Genomic DNA, 12,845 nt, shown 5'->3' with positions numbered 1-12,845 from the left:
TCCTATGTTTTCCCGTCACTATCCTCCTTGTGGGCATACATATGCAAAATGATTGTGGTGTGGTGCAAAATCTGTATCTTCTAATAAAAAATTGCATAATGTGTAGCACTGATATTGGGGCTGGCAATTTGCTGAAAAATCGCCTCGTTTCACATACAGATCAAAAAATCTGACAGTGTGTATCTTATGTCCAGGTGTATGCACTGATCACTGCTTAATCATTATATGGCCTAACGTACAGCACAAATGACATAGTACAGCATATAGAGTGACACACATGATATGCATCTTGTCTTTACTATACCGGATGGATAACCAGCTACTCAGAAAACTAGCTACGTACACAAAAGTACAATATCTATACTCACCCTTCCTAAGATCTACCCTAACCTGGCTGAATCCTTGCTGCACGCACAACACTTCCGCCCTTCTGTGGGCGTGTCTTAGCAAGCCTGTCCTATCACCTTCCTGTACACTAGACGCTCATAGGTCAGCATACCTATCAGTCACCGTCAACATGCGCCAACCAATATAGCGCGTTTCTCCAAGAGGCGGGATCACTGTGCTGTAACTGAGAATGGGCCGCATTCATGCTGCTTGTGACGTGCCATAGCAACCAGCAAACTCCTCTCTCGTCGGTTTTTTTTTTTTACGGCTGTCGCGAAGTCCAATGTGGGTGTGCAGGTGAGGACGGTGCTGTCAGTGTGGGTAGTTCAGGCCTGGTTGGAGGGGAAAGGGGGAAGGCCATGCTCACATATATACTCTATTAAAACTTCTATGAACGGATATTTGTTTTACTCAGATGCCCAAATCGATTAACCCTTCTGCAGCCCTTACTTTAACGTAATTCAGATAACATGGACTTGTGGGCATATGTGTGCAATGTAGATGTAATATTAGTTAGTGATTACTAGCTCCTGAGCAAATGACACTGAAATGTGATGGGAAAGTAAACCTTACATGTTGGATAAGGTGGGTTAATTAGCTTTTCCAGCATTTTTTCCAAATATGTGAAATAAACTACATAGATTAAGGGGCCTATGTATCAAAGCTTGATGAGAGATAACATTGTGAGAGAAAAGTATTAACCAATGATCTCCTAACTGTCATTTTTCAAACACAGCCTATAAAATGTAAATTAGAAGCTGATTGGTTGGTGATTTATAGCTCCAAATTTTCTCACTCCTCAAGCTTTGAGACATATGCCCCATAGTCTGCAAGCAGAACATTGCCTATTATTAGAGGCATACTTATTATCGGGGCAAAATTCACTTCCAGGGACAGGGGCTCAGACAGTAGCCCATCCCTGTGATATATAAAGGTAAAGCAAACGCTACTGTAATCACTTTACTTCTAGGTTTGGGACCCATTCACGCTACTGTGCATGTGCGGTCATCAGACGACGCAAGCTGCCATTGCTGGGAGAGGGATCCTATTGATCCCTCTCCCGGTAAATTTTGTGACTCATAAGCTACAATGGCTAATGCCACCTGAAGATGGCGTTCGCTACTGGGGTCAAGCCTCACATTCCAGAGCCTGTTAAATTAGACTTATTAGCAGCCCCCATAGAAACCTATGCAGGCTGTTTTTGTAAAGAAAACTGGGCAACGCAGCAGATATCATCTGCATTTTGGACATACATCTGTACATACATTTTTTTGCTGAGCAGAGAGCGACACCCCAGGCAGGAAAGAAGAACTGCATTAAATGTGACAGGTGCAGGGTGCTAGAATAGTTGGGTTGATGCAGAAAGTCAAAGAATATAAATAGTGTCACGTCTGAAGACTTTGAATAAGACATTGGTCTGAAGGTACTCATTTATGCAAATTAATACAATGTATTACTCATTGTTATTTTATATGATTAACTTTTTAAGATTAATTAGGCTATGTATATTAATGAACTGGTTATAGGTCTTCAGCAGTATTTGTAAGTTAGACCAACTATTGTTGTTCTGTATGCAATTCCCAATATTTGTTTTTATTTTGTATGGATATGTATAACTGCACATTGCCATGCCTATTCTATTGACCTATAGGCTGACTATAGCTATGCCCACCACCATTTTAATGTTCTTGCGCATATGGATATCATAGAAATGGACAATGAAGTAGGAAAGAGGTAACATAATTACCTGTGCTGCTCACTTATCCATTTTTGTGAGTGCACGGCTCTCCAGTACTCCAAAGAGATCAATGATCACTATGCAAGTATCAGTCTCCCTCAGTTTCTCTATTGAGAACGCGAATGAAAAAGAGAAGGAAAAAAAAATATCTGTACATCCCCAGGACAGCACTACCAGTGTTGCAAAATCAGCTCCCACCCACTTACGACAAGAAGAAGATTAGAGATTACATTTTTTTTTTTTTCTAAATAACCTTGGTTCTTTTTCTGCCCTTGACTTATAGAAATGAGTTGAGGAGAAGGCCTACCATTCCCCTCTGAGGTGCTGAATAAAGGAAGTCGCTGGTAGAGGGTTCAGAGGTCTTATCTTCATACCTGATCAGAGCAGATGGCAGTTGGTAGTGGCTCATACATAACATCCGTCCGCTCACTGGTAGTCTGGACATATGCAGGGCATGAATTTTTATAAGGTTTGATACTTCACTAGTAGATCTTGTAAGGGTCCTTCCCAAGCAGTTCATGAAGTCTTGTGGAGAGATTGGCTAAGGCTTGACTGTTGGGGTGAAGTCTTCAGTTTAACGCTAACATTTAAAATTTTAAGGGGCTATTTCATAGTGCCGGTAGTAAAGCCTTTACACATTTCAGTAGTAATGCTACTTTGCAGTAACTGGCCTGAAAAGTTTATCTGGTGAGTTTGAAATCTCAGAAAGATGCTGGCAATGTTCCCCTCAAATCATTCTCAACATACCAGCAAGACTGGGCCTCCTGATTCAGACGCTCTTTGCGAGCGCTCGCTCTGAATCAGGGCATCCCTGTTTTTTTTTTTTTTTTTTTTAAAGACGGCCTCCTGGCCGCTCGCTAAGCTGTGGTCACCCACAGCTTAGCGAGCGGCCAAGAGGCTGTCTTTAAAAAAACAAAAAAAAAACAGGGATGCCCTGATTCAGAGCGAGCGCTCGCAAAGAGCGTCTGAATCAGGAGGCCCAGTCTTGCTGGTATGTTGAGAATGATTTGAAGTTAGGAGATACAGGCGAGAGGGAGGCCAGGCGGGGCAAGGAAGCAGTAGTAAAGGCAGGAGGTAATGAGATAGTGGACAAGTGTTGGTAGCGTCATGGGGGAGAATCCACTCCTGGCAGTGTTTCAAAGGTTGAAAAGACAGTTAGTGAAGGAGAGGGTGGGATAAAGGGTAACACCCAGGTAGTGAATAAGAGAGACAAAGGAGAACTCTTGCTGTTCGTAGATAAGAGAAATGGGAAGTTTGAAGACTTTAATGAGAGGGCAGATGAGTAAATTTTTTTAAGCATGCTAGCTTTAGATAACCTTGGACATACAAGAGGCAATAGCAGAGAACTGTGCACTTGAGAGAGGAGAGGAGTTGATTAGTTATCAAGGGAGCAAGTGTACAGTGAGAAGAGAAAATGGTCCAGTACAGATCCTTGTGGGACATCTAAAGGGTAGAGGATGAACTGGAGGGAAGAACAGTTGAGATGTAACAACTGCGTGCCACGAAGTTCAATGGAGCATTATGAATAATACCATTTTCACGTTATAAATCCCTAGAACCAGAACCCAGCTCTCCATCTCTAACTGCCACTTTTCCTTTAAGTTTATTCTGTTTATCGGTACTCGGATAGACTTCAGCGTGGGTAGAACGGATGTTGTCATGGAAGGTTGCAGAGTAATAAGGATATATTACACAATAAGTAAATAGTGATTCAAATAATAGCTGAAAAGTATTCGAGGAAATCAATCCCATATAAGGGTCAATACAAATGGCTAGGTCAAAGACCATTCCAATAGTCAGGGAAAGCAGCATACAATTCTGGGCAAGAAACTAAGGCCCTCATTCAGAGCCACTCGCTATTTGCGGTCGTTCGTTCTAAAACAAGGGGTGGCTATTCAAATGAACCGTTCGCTGTTTGCGGTCTGTTCACGCCTCTATGTCTGAACGAGCGAGCAAAACTTGCGTTCGTTTTTTGGAAAAATACGCCCCCTGGCCGCTCGCATCCTACGTCATGTCCGCTATTTATTAGATTAATCGAGTACATCGACCAGGGTATGAACTGCTCGCTATTCTTGTGGTTGGTGTTTGCTACCACAATTTTGCGAGCAGTTCTGACTCTAAAATAACCCAGTGACGTGGTCAATGACGCTGCTGTTTTAAATATGCACACCCATAAAACGCCCGTTTTGACCTTTAAGCACGCCTGCGTTCGGATTTCCACTCCCCATTTTCAAGCACCTTCCCCTGTTACCACCCACATACGCCTCTTTCTGTCACTCAAAATAGCAGGCATTCGCTATTTTGCGAGCACATGAATTTCGGCCGCACTGACTGGTTAGCGCATGCGTATAACGATCCGTACGCATGCGCAGTTGGGCTAACATCGCTCGGAACGAACGAGCGGCCGCTTACGAGTGGCTCTGAATCGGGCCCTAAGAACCTGATTCAGATATATATGATATTGCACAGCCACAGTGAAGCGACTGTGCTATACCGTACAACTAATATGCTAATGCCTGCAGGAGGCATCTGAAAGGGAAATAGACTCCTTCAGCCGGCATCGCAGATCTGAGTGCTGTGTCCAAAGATGCATCATCGGATCAACATCGCAACGATTGGTTGCAATGTTTGTAGCATGTGTCATCTGTATAAACTGAAGCTTACTCAAACTGTCCGCTTCCTGCCACTTACGAAGCCAGGAAATCTGCATCCTCCAATGCAGACCCTGGCCTCGGCACTCCTGCAAAACGGGCTACACCTTGCTTGCTATGGTGCTCCACAAGTTTCATATGGCTTAGGGTGTATTTCTTCTAGGGATGGAAAGAAATAGTTTACAAGACCCTGGTGAAAGGACGACCAATGCTTAAGCTTTTTTCAGAAATGATCCAGAGAGAATGGTGCATAAAAATCTCCCATAGCAACATGGATTCATGTTTTTATTCTGGAATTATATAGACCTCTGGGAAAAGAAGCCTCTTCCAATATAAGAGCACATTCATCTACAGCTGTTTCTACCTTGTGAACAGAAAAGGCCGGAACCACAGTGGAGCAGCTCTGCTGCTTGGGCCAGGCCTATCAGAACCCAACCATCTCCCTGGTGGTGCTATCCTGAGCATGTATCAGGAAACGGTGAACTAGATTTCACAGTAACTATTACATCCACCAGGGTAGCACATTTTGTGCCAGGCTTCCTCCTCCCACAACACATGTGATTTGTGTATTATTGTGACTGAGGAGGTGTAGTGGGGAATTAAAAGAAAAAAAAAAACTTGTCTGCTTCCTCTCATAGGTGGGTGAGATCTAATTTACCATTGATGGCGCCGTTCTGCTGAATTCATGTAGAAAAAGGTACCAGTATAACTTGTATGTTTTTCTTTATGTGGGCCATAATGTTTATGTGGGCCATAATGTCTGTTGAAATGGGCCTTACTATACTAAATATACTGGGTGAAAATGAAGCATTTGAAATGGTTGCAGGCTATCGGTGAATGGACCAATCAGAAGCTGAGATCCCAGAAAAAAAACAAACTCGCTCCACAGAAATGCCTTTTACCCTCCGATTCCTTACCACCCAGCACCTGATTGGTGTACTAATATTTTTGTGGTCTTGAAGTAATCTGCATGATGTGTGACACCCATGTACAATGTGCCCATATCACTGCTGAATGGCTTTATGTGCTGGAAAAAGTAGTCATACGGGATGAAGTGACCACTTTTTTTCATTTCTTTTTTATTTTATTTTTAATGTGTTTACTTGCGTTTCCTGAAACTTATTTTTGTTGGTGTAAGCACGATTGTGAGATAGAGATGATGTGTATCTCCTGTGCACTATTGTATCATTAGATATATTGCTTATGAGATTACTCTGCAACCAAGAAGTGCAGACATACAGACAACCCTAATGAGGTGAAGTGCTTTGTGTCAAATGAATGCTGACCTCCAACCAATTTAGTACCATTTCTCAATAAAATACACATTTTACTTTTATTGCCTAATATACTGCCTGGTTTAGTCTCATTTATGGCTTCGATTGTTTGTGAGAGTGAGTGACGTTTGCTACTATATATATTTTTGTTTGGTAATTTTGAACATTTAGCAGATACCATTGAAACATATGGTTTGCAGTCAGAAATGGAGGGTCCGCGGCAGAAACAGTAGGGTAGGGGAGTGGTCAAGGAGGAGAGATAAATCTTGGTGTCCTGAAACTACAGGTGATACTGGAGGCTGTATTGTTTTTTTTTCTTCGTAAATGTTTCCCAAAATAATTCTAGTAATGTGTCCATTCTGGAATGTATCCAGAGCAGTATGGTATTAAAGGAATAGACATATTTTTCTCTTTAGATGCAAACGTTCAACATTACAAGCATAAAAAGTTTCAGGAGTGCCACCATGATTACAATATATATACAAACATTTGTACTGTTAGCAGGACTTACTGTGGTTTACTCACTAGGGTCCAAGGCTTTGTTGGGTACGCAGGCCACACTTTGGTTTGGAGAGGGTATAGTGCACCAAAAAGCTATCCTCTCTGAGGGTAGGAGGTGAAAGAGGAGGGAAGGAACAAACCCAGAAACGGAGGGACTGACTTCACCCAAAACATCCTTGAGTACCACATATTTCATGTGTCCACTTTCAACAGATACACTCTATGCATAATATACAAATGTATCACTTGCCTGAGGGTCAAATTGGGGGTCAGGTCAGAGTGCCACTCAAAACATCCTCGTAGGCCACCTTGTGGCACTGGATTTGTTTCTTAATTTTACCTCCGTTCACCCTGTGTCCTTGCTAGTTTTATCTTTTTTGGTGGCAGTATGTTTAATTAAAGGATAATTTCAAGCTGGTAGCTTCCATTAAGATACAGGGGTCTATTTACTAAGCAGTGTTAGAAGACAGAGTGAAAAGTGATAAGGTGCCAGCCAATCGGCTCCCAACTGTCATCTCACAGGCTGTGTTTGCAAAATGACAGTTGGGAGCTGATTGGCTGGCACCTTATCACTTTTCACTCTGTCTCCTAACACTGCTTAGTAAATAGACCCCACAAACTATATATTTGGTAAGCATGTATTCTGTAAAGGGGCCTATCCATTAGCAGATAAATTGAACGACTGAACAATATATCTGCTAATGGATAGGCCCTGAACGATGACAGATACACCCTCCCTCGACCGATACATTTTATTTTTCGTCTCTCCAACATGTTGGTCAGTTATCGCATATCGCTGCCAGATATTAGAAATATCTGGCAGTTTATATGCGACGAACGATATTAACAGCTGCTACAAAGCACTGGAGAGAAAAAACTCCACTCCCTGAATGATGTCATGCAATATCATTCATCGTTCGTCTTTTGCAAAAATCTGTCATGTACATGACTGATATCTTTCAGCACAGCCACCGGAATTTTCAATAGATATCTTTTGTCTTTCATCATTCAGAAAAACATCTGCTAATGGATAGGCCCCTTGCTGTAAGCCTGACCTCTTAACTTTAATTTATATAGTGCCAATACAATATAATATCCAGTGTTCATTCTGGCCTGTCTCCTTCCAAATACCATTTTATTTTCCCTTCTTTGCAGATATTAACATTCAAACACTTACTGAATGCAGTTTCATCTCTGTGTAACAGGGTAGAGACAGATGTTGCTTAGTGCTGCTGTGATGTTGCAGAGTTACAGTGGACGATGGGATATATAGGTTATTGCCACAATCATTGCGTACAGTTTTGAAGTGTAAAGGCACACTGCACCTTCCATACCAGTACTCCATTTTGAGAAGACCGTTAGCAAAAAAAATTGCTACTTGAATGTACAGAAGCACCTACAAAGGTATTTCTGGGGTCCCTATAGAGACAATACACAAACATATGTTTGTGGGAAAGTGTTAGCTTCATTTCAAATATATTTTAAAGATGGAACTGTCCATCATGAGTGCCCTATGTAGGCTTTAGAGCAAGTTAGGGCAATTATTTCAGCAGGGGAGCCATTAGGTAGGTTTGGTAAACTGTGGAGGGATGCACGTAGTGAACTGGACCTGATTGCCTGAATGGTCACATTCCCCATCCAGCCCAACTCCAGTAAATGTGTACGTATGAAACCCCAAATTCTCCACTCTGTACAAGTTACCACTCAACCCTGTTACCCCTAGATTTCTTCCCCAGTAGCCTGCACAGCTTGTGACATTTTACCTGTCTAGATTTACCCCATGGGCTTTTTCTTCTTCGGAGTCCATAGGGATCCACAAGGATACCATGGGGAATATTATGGTTGGAGACCAGGCACCAAACAGTTAAAGCTTCAGCTCCCAGGATGCCTTGGGTCCTCCTCCATATATACCCCGCTCCTAGCCATAAGACTTCAGTTGTTCGTTTGGTACGGCAGGATTAAGACGCACCTTTGTAACAGCGGACTGCTCAGGCAGTCCTAAGCTTTTGTTTTATGCTTTATTTTATTTTCTATGTTTTTGGGCTGGCAGTACTGAGCGTCTGAATTGAGACGCATGTACTGCGACTCCATCTACCTCCGTCAGGCCGCAACACCAGTAACTGGGCTGGTGATTTCAGCGGGTCGCGGCTGAGCTTGCTAGCAGCAGTGCAGCGACTCGGACTGGAATCGGATGCACGGAGATGTCAGGTAAGGCGATTCCTCGCTTACGGGTAATTGCGTGCGGCAGTCCTTCTGGTGTCAGCGACGTACAAGAAGTCGCTGCAGTCAGGGCCCGGGATTGTCCACGTCCTCACTACACAACCGGAGCCGTGTTGTCTGACTCTGGGAATCGGCAGCAGACTGGTACGCTGCTACGAGGCCAGCATACTCGGCTGGTTAACGCAGCTTAGGGGGGGTAGACTCTCTCCCGGCAGCTCCTCCCCTGACCCAGCCGCGGTCCCTACGAAGGGTTTAGCGTGTCTGGGTTGCTTCGCCTACGCTCCACCTGTGTATGAGACACTCATAGTCCACGCTCAGTGCGCCCTGTAGCTGTTGGTCCTAGGAGGGTTTGGGTCAGTCTCCCTATATACCTCTCCATTGGTTGTTATATAGTGCTCTATATCCTACCATTCCTTTGTGTTTGTGTAGTTTATATAGAGTCGATTCTAATTTTATTACATATGCATTGTATGTGACTTTGCTAGCTGCTGTTTTGGCACTTTCTTTTATTTCTGTCTGCCAATTATAACTATCCTTGTTTTTTCTCTCCATCCTATTGGGGTGGAGGTTTTTCTCGGAGTACTTCACATTCATTAAGATTTTGTGAAGGCTGTAACATACCATTGCAATCATTGTGTTTATTGAACATGTCAAAAGATAAAGGCATACAGGAGGGGGAGCCCTCTGTGCTGGTTTCATTTAAATCATGTATGACCTATTTGTCACCTCAGGAGGACCATCCATCCACAGTGGATGTTCCTTCTTTGGTGAAGGCAGTTAAATCAATCCTAGATATTCAGGAGGATGAACCAGCTCATTGTAAGAAGGCTCCAGTGTTTAATCACCACGGAAGGTGGTCAAAACTGAGTTTCCTTTATCTGAACAGCTCACTGAGCTTATGGATGAGGAATGGGGTAACCCTGACAAATGTTTTTATGTGAATAAGAAAATAACAGCGTTGTATCCTTTCCTGGCTTTTGTATGTACTAAGAGGGAGGTACCTCCTACCGTGGATGCTCATATGACGCATTTAATCAGAAATGCTACATTGACTATTCTGTCAACATCTTCCCTGAAGGATTCCACAGATAAAAAGATTGAAGCATGTCTTAAAACATTATTTTCATCATCTGGAGCTGTTACTCGTCCAGCTATGGCTGAAGCCTAGGTAGCCAAAGCTGTTGAAGAATGGATGGGAGTATTGGAAAATTCTCTACCAAATGCTACCAGAGAACAGATGATGTATATCTCCCATATACGAGAAGCGGCTTCCTATTTGGGAGGAGCTGCTATAGATGCTGGAATTTTAGCTCCAACAGCATCAGCAGCTTCATAGTGCCACGCAGGGCCCTTTGGTTAAGATCCTGGAAATCTGATACAGGATCAAAGAAGGGCCCCTGCCGGCTATGCGACAAACTAAGAGGTCTAGCCTGGCAAGACGTCTACCTTCTAAGCCGGACAACAAACCCTCTGCCTGATGTGGCTGGCTTCATCCTGGGGGATCCCAAGGTGGGAGGCCAACTTCTTCAGTTTGTGGATTGTTGGCGTCAAACAACAACAGATGCCTGTGTCCAAGATGTGGTCTCTCAGGGGTATGCCCTCACTTTCAGGAGGCATCCTCCCCAGCACAGATCCTCCAGCAGATGTGGTCAAGGCTTTGACCCTTCAGGAAGCCATTCACTCGCTGCTGCAGGAGGGGTAATAATCGCGGTTCCTGTGTCGCAACAGGGGAGGGGTTATTATTCCAATCTGTTTCTGATTCAGAAACCGAATGGGGCTTATCGCCCTATATTAAATCTAAAAATCCTAAACAGGTGTATCCATTTACCAAAGTTTCGTATGGAAACTCTCTGATCAATTATTTTAGCAATGGAGCCGGGGATTGCATGTTCCTATCATACCATCCCACCAGCAATTTTTACGATCTGCTGTCCTTCAGCAACGTTACCAATTTCAGGCCAATTACCTTTGGCCTATCTATGGCTCCCCGGGTATTTACCAAAATAATGGCAGTCATGATGGCCTATCTCAGGCGTCAGGGAGTCAGAATTCTCCCATATCTGGATGACCTTCTGATATTGGCACAGACTCCGGTTGCTTTACAAAACCATCTTCAACTGAACATAGCCTGCTTACAAAAGCGCGGCTGGATCATCAATTGGAAGAAATCATCTCTTTTTCCAACACCACAGGTGGAACATCTGGGAGCTCTGGATTCTCGGGCACAGACGCTGTTTCTGCCAGATAACAAGATTGTGTATTCGCAACAACAGGGCCATAATCTGCTATGCAAGCAAAGGGTATCCATTCAGTTAGCAATGCAGGTTCTGGGATCAATGGTATCCACGTTCGACATGGTGGGGTATGCTCCGTTCCATTCCAGGCCTCTGCAAGGATTGATTCTCTCCAAGTGGAACGGACAGTATAATCTTCTAAAGTCCCAGATGATCCTTCTTACTCCAGAGGTTCGTCAATCCCTCCTTTGGCGGCTGAGAAAGGATTATCTAAACAAAGGGTGCCCATTCTGGATTCCAAATTGGGTGTTTCTCACCACAGACGCCAGTCTTCGCGGATGAAGAGCAGTGACAGGTCATCACACCTTACAGGGAAGATGGACAAATCAGGAAAGTCATCTGCCAATAAACATTCTGGAACTGCGAGCAGTATACAAAGCACTTGTCAGGGCACAGGACCTGCTTCAGGGCAAGATGGTCCAGATCCAGTCCGACAATGCGACAACAGTGGCTTACCTCAATCATCAGGGAGGCACAAGAAGTTACGCAGCCATGAAAGAAGTGACAAAGGTTCTGATTTGGGCAGAACGTCATCTCTTGGCCATCTCTGCAATATTCATACCGTGAGTACTCAATTTTCGAAGCAGACTTCCTAATTCGCTAGGACATACACGCCGGAGAGTGGTCTCTCCATCCAGGAGTATTTCACCTCGTGGTAAACAAATGGAGTCTACCAGAGATAGATCTCATGGCGTCACGTCACAACCACAAGGTCCCCAGGTACGGGTCCAGGTCCAGAGACCCATCAGCAGCCTTCGTGGATGCACTGGCAGTGAGACGGGACTTGAAGCTGGCGTATCTCTTTCCTCCGATCTGCCTCCTCCCAAGAGTTCTCAGGAAATTCATGCAGGAAGGCGGAACCGTAATACTGGTGGCTCTGACTTGGCCCAGACGTCATTGGTTCAGCGACATAAGAATCTGTCAATAGACAGAACGTATCCTCTTCCTCTGTGGCAGGATCTGCTAAGGCAGGGCCCCTGCTGGCATCCGGACTTACCTCGTCTGGATTTGACGGCGTGGCTCTTGAATCTTCCATCCTAAGAGCAAACGGTTTTTCCAATTCTAACGATGCTTGGGGCACGGAAGCCTGCCTCTGCCCACATCTATTACAGAGTTTGGCATTCTTTTGGTCAATGGTATTCCCACAGGAAGTATGATCCTAAGCTATTTAGGATTTCCAGGATACTGTGTTTTTTTTTTTTTTTTCTCCAGGCAGGTTTAGACCATGGTCTCCGCCTGGCTACTTTGAGAGTGTCAGTCTGGTTCCAGAGGAAGATTGCCTTGTTACCAGATGTTCAAATTTTTTTCCAAGGAGTTCTGCGAGTTCAGCCTCCTATTGTTCCATCGGTAGCACCGTGGGATTTGCCTTTAGTTCTTAAGGGGCTATAAGCTCACCCATTTGAACCTCTAGATTCTGTAGATTTGAAGTGGTTGACAGCGAAGACACTTTTTTTCTTCTCGCTATCTCTTCTGCTCGCAGAGTCTCTGATTTGGCAGTGCTGTCTTGTCGCTCCCCATTTTTTATTTTTCACCAGGATAGAGCTGTTCTTTGTACAAGGGAGGGTTACCTTCCTAAGGTAGTGTCCCGTTTTCATGTGAATAAAGAAATTGTAGTTCCAGCTTTTCAGGCTCCAGATCTTTCTGTAGGTGAAGCCTCCCTGGATGTAGTTCATGCTCTCCGTATTTAGGTGGAGTGTACAAACTCTGTTAAAAAATCAGATGCTCTTTTTGTATTATATGGTTTTCACAAACGAGGATGGCCAGCTAGTAAACAGACTCT

General features: G+C 43.9%; 2 protein-coding genes across 4 annotated transcripts in view; one reads left to right on the top strand and one right to left on the bottom strand.

The window, feature by feature from the left end:
* The window catches only part of LOC148473224 (coiled-coil domain-containing protein 32-like), a 43,661-nt gene extending 43,198 nt beyond the window's left edge, over nucleotides 1-463 (bottom strand). The window contains exon 1 of one of the 2 annotated variants that reach the window (XM_088459931.1): nucleotides 369-463. The gene's annotated coding sequence lies outside the window, so the exon portion shown is untranslated. The other variant, XM_088459932.1, reaches the window with a different exon arrangement.
* An 80-nt stretch (nucleotides 464-543) lies between these two features.
* Nucleotides 544-12,845, top strand: part of LOC148473223 (protein-L-isoaspartate(D-aspartate) O-methyltransferase-like) — a 62,373-nt gene continuing 50,071 nt past the window's right edge. Inside the window, exons 1-2 of one of the 2 annotated variants that reach the window (XM_088459927.1) lie at nucleotides 544-684; nucleotides 5,415-5,473. Coding sequence is in view for 1 of the 2 variants with exons in the window: in XM_088459926.1 (XP_088316052.1) it covers nucleotides 671-684 (14 nt within the window). In the remaining variant the exon portion in view is untranslated. The remainder of the gene's footprint in view (nucleotides 685-5,414; nucleotides 5,474-12,845) is intronic. The other variant, XM_088459926.1, reaches the window with a different exon arrangement.

The sequence above is a fragment of the Taudactylus pleione genome, unplaced genomic scaffold (genome assembly GCF_031769625.1).
Source record: "Taudactylus pleione unplaced genomic scaffold, aTauple2 ptg000953l, whole genome shotgun sequence".
Classification (NCBI taxonomy): domain Eukaryota; kingdom Metazoa; phylum Chordata; class Amphibia; order Anura; family Myobatrachidae; genus Taudactylus; species Taudactylus pleione.
This window is presented reverse-complemented; position numbering and strand designations above follow the sequence as displayed.